This window comes from Chionomys nivalis, chromosome 9 (genome assembly GCF_950005125.1).
Source record: "Chionomys nivalis chromosome 9, mChiNiv1.1, whole genome shotgun sequence".
NCBI lineage: Eukaryota > Metazoa > Chordata > Mammalia > Rodentia > Cricetidae > Chionomys > Chionomys nivalis.
Genome location: NC_080094.1, coordinates 62,663,631 through 62,675,090, shown reverse-complemented (window position 1 = coordinate 62,675,090; position 11,460 = coordinate 62,663,631). Strand labels below are relative to the sequence as shown.

General features: G+C 37.1%; 1 protein-coding gene across 1 annotated transcript; it reads right to left on the bottom strand.

Annotated features, from left to right (window-relative positions):
- Nucleotides 1–4,451: 4,451 nt before the first annotated feature.
- LOC130881532 (olfactory receptor 4F15-like) lies at nucleotides 4,452–5,387 on the bottom strand. Its single transcript, XM_057781142.1, has one exon. The coding sequence runs from the start codon at nucleotides 5,385–5,387 to the stop codon at nucleotides 4,452–4,454; it is 936 nt and encodes a 311-aa protein (XP_057637125.1).
- Between the last annotated feature and the right edge of the window lie 6,073 nt (nucleotides 5,388–11,460).

The following is an 11,460-nucleotide window of genomic DNA, read 5'->3' as shown; positions in this document are numbered from 1 at the left end:
AATAAAAGAAACTTTGGTACTCACAAAGACAAACTTAATTGCAATCTAGTCTTTTGCAGAACATCTACCAACATCTGTTCTAGAAAATACTCTTTAACATAGGGAAGAGTATAAAATCAAAATCTGTGACATATAACATGTAAGTAATAAAAATTTTAAAGGTAGTTGCCTCTTTTTGCTCACTTATAAGACCAAGATAACCAAGCAGAACTGGAGAAAAAAATTAATGTGTGATTTAAACAAGTAATAAATAAACCATTATGTAGGATCTCTAGAAATAGTAAGAACAGAACACAGGTGCCACTAAGAGAAAATGGGGGAAAACAGGGTTCTTTAACTGGGAGAGCAGAAGGAAGGAAATGAGTAACCCTAAGGAGGTTTGTAAAAAACTACAGAGAATTACATTATTTTATTTACTTAAAACTGACAATAATGTGCATATGTTTATAGTCAGAAGTTTCCATATAGCCTGGTCGCTCAGTCATTCAGTCCCAATGAAAAACACAGAGGCTTATATTAATTATAAACTTTTGACCTATTAGCTCAGGTTTGCTATTAACTAGCTCTTAAAACTTAAATTAATTTATAATTCTTATCTATACTTAGCCATGTGGCGTGGTACCTTTTCTCAGTAAGGCCTTCTCATCTTGCTTCGTCTGTGTCTGGCTTGCTACTGTGCCTCTACCTTTCCACTTCCAAGAATTCTCATAGTCTGGTTGCCCATGTATTGATTGGCTACTGGCCAATCAATGTTTTATTAAACCAATACAAGTGACAAATCTTTACAATGTACGAGAGCATTATCCCAAAACACTTGCCCTTTTTTCTTTTCAAAACAAGAACCCTAAGTGTATTCTCTTTTGTTTAGGTTTTTTCCTCATCATTATCCATAAAAACTTGTAACCAACACTCTCCACAATGACAAACATCCATAATCCATTTTTGGGGAATGTAGGCATAGTTATCTAAGATACTTCCTGATGATTGGAGACATAGAGAATCTTATGGGGACACAAAGAAAAATACTGGAGTACTCCGAGAGACTAGATCATCTCAGACTGCTGTCTTGAGGCTGTTCTCGATGTAAAACTCAGAGGAAACTGCAGCAGAGATGCTCTGAAACTTGGATCATCAGGGTCATCCATTTCCAACAAAGATTTTTTTTCAGAGAGTCTTCTTTAATAAACCTTGTATTTCTTAACCTATAATGAATCCATTGCCACTCATTTCCTGTGGAAACAAAAGCAAAATCTCATCTCCAAAGTAAAATATCTTTTTTATTTTTTGCTTTTACTTTTATTAACCAATAAAGTCCATCTTTACGACTGTATGGAATTTTGTTGTTACAAAATGTTGAACCCATCAACACAAGATATGATTCCATAAAACCTGATAAAACATTGAAGTAGAGTGCTGTAGGAGCTCCATCAGCTCATAGGGAATAGGAGGAGTAGGCCACAGCATTCTCACTGTTTCTGTTATCGCTCAGTCTGTTTTAGTCTTAATTAGAGTGTGAATTTGCAAAATCTAGAACTCTCTAATGTTTATTTAGTTCTGTTTATTTTTGTTTGTTTGTTTTTCCATTTTTATTAGATTTTTAACAAATACCAATCCAAGTTCCCCTCCTCCCATACCCTCTGTACACCCTCCTCTAACTCCACCCCCATACAATCCTCAGAGAGGGTAAGGCACATTGCTTTATGGAAGATTCAAGGCCCTCCCTACTATATCTAGACTGAGCAAGGTATACATCCAAAGAGAATAGGATCCCATAAAAGTCAGTATATGCAGTAGGGATAAATCCTGGTGCCACTGCCAGTGACTCTTCAGTCTACCCGAGCCGTGCAACTGTCAACCACACTCAGAGAGACTAGTTTGGTCCTATGCTTATTGCTTCCCAGTCAGGCTGGAGTTGGTGAGCTCCCATTAGCTCAGGTAAACTGTTTCAGTGGGCGAGTATCTCATGGTCTTGACCTCTTTGCTCATATAGTCATTACTCCCACTCTTTAACTGGACTTTGGGAGCTGAGTCCAGTACTGAAAACTAAAATAAAATTTGAAGTCAAGGCATTCTCAAAATTTATGGGTTAGATTAATCCGGCAGCATTTGTAATCAAATGTCTTTTAGCAGCTGTTGCTCCTTCCTCAGAAGCCAAACAATTCAAAGATAACACAATTGCATAAAGTTATATAACCATGCATACACATGCGCACGCACGCACACACACATACACACACAGTTTAAATGAATTTATGATACTTGAAGTGATAGTGACCCTTCTCCAAAGAGTCATAGAGTACCTAACAAGTTCTCCAGCATAAAGCATGAGAAACCTCCCTTTAAGTTGTTGCTCAGGGGAGTCCAAGCAACTCCTAAAGCAATATAAACTGTTTTGGTTCCTTTGGTTGCATCCCATAAGTTGAAGATAAGTTCTTATTGTGCACCTCAGAAAAAGACTTAGAGGAATCAAGCTGGATCTGCTCTAGAAGCCACTTCACAGGGCCTAGCTTCCATAGTACTAGAAGGTGCTATGAAAGTTGCCAAAAAAGGAAAGTAACTGATAGTCCTCCCCACACTTGTAGTTAGCTGTGACACCTATCAACCACAAGAATACCAGGATAGCAAGATTTTCCCAAATGTGCAATGGTGGTACTTATATCTTTGTGGAAACCAATAGCTAAAACACTGGACTTAAGTCCCACTCCATAGGAGGGAACTCAAGCCTGCTACTGTAAACCTAGCCATCTACCTGTGGCTAATGTGGTCATGGACCCTAAAGGAGAACATACTACTTCCCATTTCAAAAATAAAAAACAAAAATCTCTAACTGCATTATTTTCTCCATATTTTTATTAAAATTTTACTTTTCACTTCATATACCAACCACAGTTCCCCCTCCCTCCCCTTCTCTCACCCCTCACCCCTTTTCCCATTTCCTATCAACTCCTCAGTGGGAGTAAGGCCTTCCTGGGGACCCACAGTCAAGCAATGGGCAGAGCTCCTGGAGCTCTGTTGAAGAGAGGGAGGAGGGATCTTATGAATAAGGGGAGTCAAAACCATGCTGGGATAAACCACAGAGATAGGTGTCCCAAACTAGTGGGAGCTCATGAACTATGGACTGACAGCTGGTGAACCTATATAGGACCTAACTAGACCCTCTAAAAGTGGGTAAAAATTATATGGCTTGATCTGTTGAGGCTGCCCCTGGCAGTCAGACCAGGACCTACTCAGGTGCATGAACTGTTTTTTGTTGTTGTTGTTGTTGTTGTTGTTGTTTTTGGAGCCCATTCCCTATGATAGGATACCTTGCTCAGCCTTGATATGGAGGAAGGGTCTTGGCCTTGTTTCAAGTTGGTATTCTAACTGCATTCTTTATAATTATCCTTAAACCCGCAGGCAAGTGTAGCTCTCACTCCTCATCAATAAAACTTTTTATAGCAGATGGAATTCATTACAGAAAGCCACAACTGTCCTACAAGCAGAGAACAAAAGACCATGGTGTGCGCATCCCAGTTGAGACATCTACAACACAACCCCTATACCTAAGACTGAGAGACCATCGATAAAGTAAGGTACAAATGATTGTAAGAGTTGGAAGACTAGGGAGTCTGATGGTATATAATGCCTCCTAAATTTTGCAGCCTCAATAGGATCTGAATAATGACTACTCAAGTTGACAACATGGACAGGGAAAATCTCACAAGACTTCATCCCTAAATAAAGAGCTACAGACAATTATTGACTGCTGAGAAAGAATCAGTCTTCCCTAGTATTATTATTGAATACCAGTTGGTCACTTTAAGATCATATATAAATGATAAATAATAAACAAACTCAGCAGGATATATGTACAGATTGATTTATGTATGTGTGTGTGATAATAATAAAGGAAAAAAGTCATGAATTTGAGATGGAGGGAGAACATGTGAAGCATTGGAGGGAATATGGGGATGGGGAAATGATGTAAATACAGTATATATAAATATATATATATATTTCTAAAAATAAAATATAAAGATAAATAATTTAAAATGAGTAGTTTTAGATTGTTCAGCAGTTTATTTTTACTAGACAAATTGTCTATATGTCCCATTTTTATACTTAATAAAAATCTTTGCATTAACAAAAGAAATATGCCAATGGCAGAACAGCTTGAAATTGGTATGGTTATTGTAGAACCAAAATTACCTTTGTCATAAACACATGTTAATGCAATTATTGGCACAGTTGTTTGAGAATTAAGAAGATTTAAAATATTTATTGGTAGATGTTTTGTAGAAAGACCTTCTTTCTCTTCAAAAAAAGAGTCACCCATTATTCAGTGGAAACAAAAGAGACAGGACAGGTGATGATTGTCTGAATGTATGCAAAGGATTTGTAATACAAAGTACTTTAGGGGGACTGGCTACTATGAACTTTCATTTCAGTTCTTTATATTTCAACTAGACTATCTATATTGATTTTCTAAAACCCAGGAACTGACAAAATCCTTTCCTGATTGCTATCTTCATCTCCCTGTTCCTGAATGTATAGATAACTGGATTTAGAAAAGGAGTCAAAACTGCATCAAATATAGCTAGAAATTTATCCACATGTGTTGAAGGAGCAGGCCACACATAGAAAAAAATCAATGGGCCAAAAAACAAAATTACGACGGTAATATGGGCCAACAGAGTAGAAAGGGCCTTGGATGAGCGTCCTAAGGTATGCTTCTGGACAGTGATGAGGAGAAAGATGTAGGAGACGATGAGTAAGAAGAATGCAACCAAGGAAATGAACCCACTATTGGCAGTGACCATAAACTCAAGTTTGTAAGTATCTGTGCATGCAAGTTTAAGAAGTCGTGGTATGTCACAGTAGAAGCTGTCTAATATGTTAGGACCACAGAAGGGCAAGTTTATAATAAAAGCCAACTGAGCTGATGAATGAATGAGGCCAATGATCCAAGCAGCCATTAATATTAACAAGCACATCCGTGGGCTCATGATGGTCAGATAGTGGAGGGGTTTGCATATGGCCACATACCTGTCAAAGGCCATAGCTATGAGCAATACCATCTCAGTGCCTCCAACAGCGTGACTGAAAAATATCTGACTGATACAGCCTCCAAAAGAGATGACTTTCTGCTTCCTAAAAAGATCACAAATCATTTTGGGTGCTGCAATGGAGCAAAATATAAGATCAATAACAGAGAGATTGGCCAGTAGAAAATACATAGGAGAATGCAAATAGGGGTCAGAAGTGACAGTGACAAGTATGATGAAGTTTCCTGTCAAACTGGAAACATAGAATAGACAGAAAAAGAAAAAGAGAAAAATCTGAATCTCCCAGGAGTTTGAGAGCCCCAGCAGTACAAATTCAGACACTGTAGAATGATTTGCTCTCATGGTGGGCCCAATTCAAGGGTTTACCTTATTGTTACCTAAAGGGGAAAATGAGAATATTGAAATTAATAGTATATTTTATAGTCACTATGAAAGGTATATTAACAATGGACAGCAAGCATTACCTGAGCGTTTCACAAAAATTGAATTGCATTCCGTTGGCCACTATTGCTCTTGTTACAAATGACAATCAAAGATTTTCTGAAAAGAAGACTTGCTGCAGAGATCTCTATCGCACACAATTGTAAGGAATCCAGCTGACTGGTATACGTGTCGCACCTGATCAAACACAAAACAAGAGCACTTGATATTGAGTTGCCGAGTTAGTGCTTTCAATGTTAGCCATCATGTCTCTGGAATCAGAACAATTGATCTCATCTGCCACATATGCAAGGCAGACACTGGCTATTGCACAGAAGAGACTCCAATTTTATTCCTCAAATTAGAAATCATCTTTCTCTGTATTATAATACACTTTTTTGTGACAGGTCTCAAATGATGCTTTCACTTATAGGAAATTTAAGCAAGGAGCACCAAGACAGTATGCAGAATGTGATTCCAAAATGGGACTCACGAGACAGTTTTTGCTCATCATTCAAATGAGAAGAAACATGAGAAACATGTATAAACAGTGAATAATTCATTAAGTTATTTGGGGTGATAGTATTTCATGTAAACACAACAGAAAAAGCAAGAGCCCCTAAGGTGTGAACTTTACTGCAATGTCCAAAAAGCATACCAGAGGTTAAAGAAGCTGAATGAGGATTGTGTAGATGAAGTCTAAGAGGCAACGGGAATAAAGATCATTTAAACCATTGCAGGCCATTATAAAGGCATACTATCAGAATACTTCAAAATCCCATGGCTAAATGGGATCACACAGGTTTGTATATAACAAAAGGTAAATTATCAATGAAAAAAATCAAAACTGTAATAGAAAAATAACAGAAAAATAAGGTTGGCTTTCTAAATATTGAAATTCACATGTCAAAACAACTTTTATATACATATAAAATAAAATTCTAATGTCTCCAAGGTTTCAGACACTAAGAACTAATGTGCCTTTCATGGATATGTGAAAACTCCTCTCTTTTCTGAGTACTTTCTGGAAAGAGAAGCAAGTGTTTGGGCAACTGGAATTTCCATGTTAGAAAATCGTATGAAGCCTCAGATTGTCCAACAATTATGAAGATGGGTAGAATAGAACTAAAGGAAGACTTAAATAAAGAAACCAAAGAAATGGTGTTTACAATTGAGACAGATAACCTAAAAAAGGAAGGAGCGAGGGAGGGAGAGAGGCAGGGAGGGAGGGAGAGAGGCAGGGAGGGAGGGAGGGAGGGAGGGAGGGAGGGAGGGAGGGAGGGAGGGAGGGAGGGAGGGAGGGAGGAAGGAAGGAAGGAAGGAAGGAAGGAAGGAAGGAAGGAAGGAAGGAAGGAAGGAAGGAAAGAAGGAAAATAACTGAGCATATCAGATGATGCTGAAATAGCATGACTTGTGTCTTCTGAGTCTCAAAGACAAGAGTTAAACCCATTGGCCCCTGGAAGATTCAGTGATCTCAGAACATCTTTTGTTCTGAATAACCTGAGAATATTTTGATTACTTTTATCCTCCAGAATATAGACCCATTATTATCTTGTCTTCTTTTTTCTTTAGTTTCTTACTTACAGGCTATGAAACCACAACTCTCCAACATTTCCTTTCTAAAAATCATCCTATATTGTAGATTTGCCTGGGCTTAGTCTCTTAGAATAGAATCTTAGCCACTTGAAGTTCATACTTTAAAGAAAATAAAGGAACTGGTACCTTGGTTATAAAATCAGAGAAGTCAAATTTCTGACCCTATGGACGCCAAAGAGATATCTAATTTTTACAAAAATACACTATTTAAGAATACAGTAAATATTTTTAGGTCATTTTTATGCCCCATCATTTTGATAGTGCATATTTTTCTGCTCGTAGAAGAACTATAAGGTCAAACATTTAACCTGTGTACATGTCTGTTTTTCCACAAGCAAAAAGTACAGATGATATTGACATTCTGCTATTCAGTTTTTGCCTGTTTTCCTTCCTTTTTATGTTATCTGTCTCAAAAATTAAGCAGTCATATTGTTAACTATTTCCCCATATGTTTCATAATGTCAATCTCTATGCCCCTGTATTTGGGCTTGTGTTTTTCCCTGGGTATTATCTAAATGCATTTTATATATGATAACCCAAATTAGAATGAAACAGAAAACAACTAAAAACTCAATAAACCAGTCCAGACACCCTCTGCTATATTGCTTAGGTTCTTAGCTGAGATCATCATTGTGAATTCTTGGGAAATTCTCTAGAGCCAGAATTCTTGCTAACTCCGTAATGGCTCCCTCAATCAAGATATCTTTTTCCTTGCTCTCATTTTTGTCCTTCCTCCATCTCGACTATCCCATTCCCTCAAGTTCTCCTTCCCTCTCCCCTTCTCTCCTCTTTCCCTTCCATCCTCCCTTCTCCTCCCAAACCTTTGTTCCCAATTTTGTCAGGTGATCTTGTCCATTTCCACTTTCCAGGTGGATCTATATATCTTTTTCTTAGGGCTCACCTTGTTAGTTAGCTTCTCTAGGCTCAATAAACATAATTCATAGAAAATTCTTTATTTTTCCATTGAATGTTATTTTAGCAATTTTATGTTTGTAAATTATAGAATAGCAAAATTAGACATGCAGGAAAAACTTTGCAAAAAGGCTTTACAGTTATTTTGTGTCTAATTTATATGTCTATCATTCTACTTTTGTTTCAATAAAGGCACCAGAGAACTACAATCTATCATTTATTTCTAGTTAACTGCCTGTGACCAGCATGGAAACAAATCAAAACAAGTAGTCCTGACTTTCGGTTTCTATACATTAAATCCTACTTTGATTCTTGAAGTGATTAATAGCCAAATTCTTTTCTAGGCATACTTCACCCTCAAAAATATATGTTGAAGACTTCAGATTGCTCTTAAACCAAAGGTACGTTTCTTTTACTACAAGGTAAAATTCTATGTCTGTTATTTGCCTTTCTCCACAATTTACAGTTATTTTCTTTCTATTTTGATCTGTTCTATCTTCTCTACATTATAATATAAAACTGGTTGACAGGTATATAGAAAGATAGACCAACAGACAGAGAGATGAGATTCTGCCACTAAGCTGGTTTTCTGAAATTGAATTGAAAATCCGTGTGCAATTTCTCCATTCCCATGTTCCCTTTCCATCTTTCACCTACCTATTTCCAATCGGCAGAATTTCCTGTAGGAGAATTCCCTAGTAACTGAGTTTTGACATACACCACTGCTATTCTAGAAATAACTGAGTAAAAAAGTGGGGATATTAATTAAGAGAGTGGAGACTAATGACCAGATAGATGCTGCTGAAGAGCCTAGACTTGCCAACATTGTTCATGTGACCCAGGGAATTACCACTGGAATCCAATCATTTTGGTGTAACAAATGAAAATCTAATGAGTCACTGGAGAGGAAATAAAACTGAAACAGTCAGTTCTTGGACTATTGCCTTTGGTGATTTTATCTGTCACTTCAAACCTGATCACTGAAGACTTAAAGTGAAGCAGAGTATTTGAAGATAAAAGTAATCAAAATCATGTGAATCTCACTATATACATCAATGAGAACACATGACCCAAAACAATCCAAAAGCAGTTTAATTTCTTTTTGCTTTACAAAGTTGTCTACAATATAATTTCCAAAATTATACCAGAAGTTGTCTTGCTAAAGTCCACTACTTGTCCTCCAAGTTTAAAGACCTCCAAGCCCAACAAAGAAATACACGCAAACACAGCATTTTAACTTGTTCCAGATAACAGTGTTTTTAAAGGCATGAACAGTTCAGAAAAGAGGAATAGAAAAGAAAGAACACGTAAGTCTACTTCTACGGCTCTAGGCATGCTTTCTGCAGGAACCATCATTCTAATGAAGACTTGACATTATTAGCTAGGAATGAGGGACGTGAGGATCAAGTGAGATACTTAATTAAGTGAGGTCACTTAATCCTCAATTAATTAGTTATAAAAAGAGCAATGTACTGATTGATAAGAGTTGTGTTCACCATTGTGTGTGCTGCTGTTTTCCTTTTTTATTATTTTTTTTTCTTTTTTTTATTAATTAATTTATTTAATTATTAAAGATTTCTGCCTCTTCCCCGCCACCACCTCCCATTCCCTCCCCCTCCCCCAATCAAGTCTTCCTCCCTCCTCAGCCCAAAGAGCAAGCAGGTTTCTCTGCCCTGTGGGAGGTCCAAGGACCACCCACCTCCATCCAGGTCTATTAAGGTGAGATTCCAAACTACCTGGGCTCCCACAAAGCCATTACGTGCAATAGGATCAAGAACCCATTGCCATTGTTCTTCAGTTCTCATTCTTTATAATGTATATGTAACATTTTCAGCACATTCACCCCATACTCCACCCTTACCTAACTGTTCACTCTCCCATTATTTTCCTTTATTGTCTTAGATAAATTTTGTCATATACACATACATGATTTTTAAAATGCATATAAACTCTAGGAAACACAAATATGAGAAAACAAATATTTGTCTTCATGGCTTAACTCAGTTAATATGATTATCCATATATATATATATATATATATATATATATTCCTGCAAATGATATAACTTTTTCTTTTCTATGGCTAAAAAAAATTCATTCTGTGAATATATCACACGCCCTTTATTCATTCTTCTTTGATGTGACACCTAGGTTTGTTCTAAGACCTATCTACTGTAAACACTGCTACAGCAAACATTGATATGGAAGTATCTCTGTGATGTCTTATCTCCAAGTAAACACACAAGGGTGGTTTAACTGCATCTTATGTTTAATCTCTTTTCTGTGTTTTCAGAGAAAAATGTTTCCATAGGGTCTGGACAAGTTTATGCCTTCCACCAGCAGTGTAAGTGCATAAGTGTAACTGATCAGGATTGGACATTCATTTTCTGTTTTTCTATTTTTTATTAGTTCTTTGAGAATTTTGATCAATGTATTTTGAACATACCCACCCCCTCTTCAGCTCCTGCCAGATCTACCTCTGATTTCTCACCTACGCAACTTTATGTACTCTTGTCCTTTTGCAGCCTATCAAATACAGTTGATGTTTCTCATACACAGTTGCACGTGCAGTTTTCTATTGCGGTGTAGTCAACTCACCATGGGTCACATTGTTACAGAAATCTGACATTCCCCTTCCCAGCAGCTATCAGTTGCCCACAGCTCTTAGTTAGGAATAGAATCTTTTGTCCACCTTCTCTTCACCATCCTAGAATATTGTCTGCTATTTTCTTTCTTTCTTTTTAAAAATAAAACATAAGATAAAACAAAAACTATTACATTGGAATGAAACAAGACAAACCAACAGAAGGAAAAGAGCTCAAGAGATGTCACAAGAATCAGAGACCCACTTATTCACATACTCAGGAATCACATGAAAAAAAAAAAACACTAAACAAGAAACTACAGTATGTATGTAGAAGACCTGATGTACACTCTATGTATACAACCCGCTTCGTGCTTCCTCCATCTCTGTGAGTTCATATGAGCATTGATTATATTGATTTAGAGAGTCTAATTTTTTTGATGTATTCCATGCCCTCTGGATCTTGCACTTTGTGCCTTTACTTCCACAGGCTTCCCAGTACCCTAAGTGGAGGAATTTCATGGAGATTTTTTATGAGTGTTCCAAGGACTCTTACTCTCTCCATAATGTCTGTGAATCTCTATTTGTTCCTGTCTGCTGCAGAGGAAGCTTGTCTCATAATGACTGAGTAAAGTGCTGATCTAATTTTTTTTCTAATTGGTCTCATTTTTATTGATTGTATTGAACTGTACATTTTTCTCTGCTCCCTTCCTTGCCTCTCCCCTCCCCTTCAACCCTCTCCCATGGTTCCCATGCTCCCAATTTATTAAGAGATCTTGTCATTTCTACTTCCCATATAGATTAAATCCTTGTACATCTCTTTTAGGATCCTCCTTGTTGTCTAGGTTCTCTGAGATTGTGATTTGTGGGCTGATTTTCTTTGCTTTATGTTCAAAAATTACT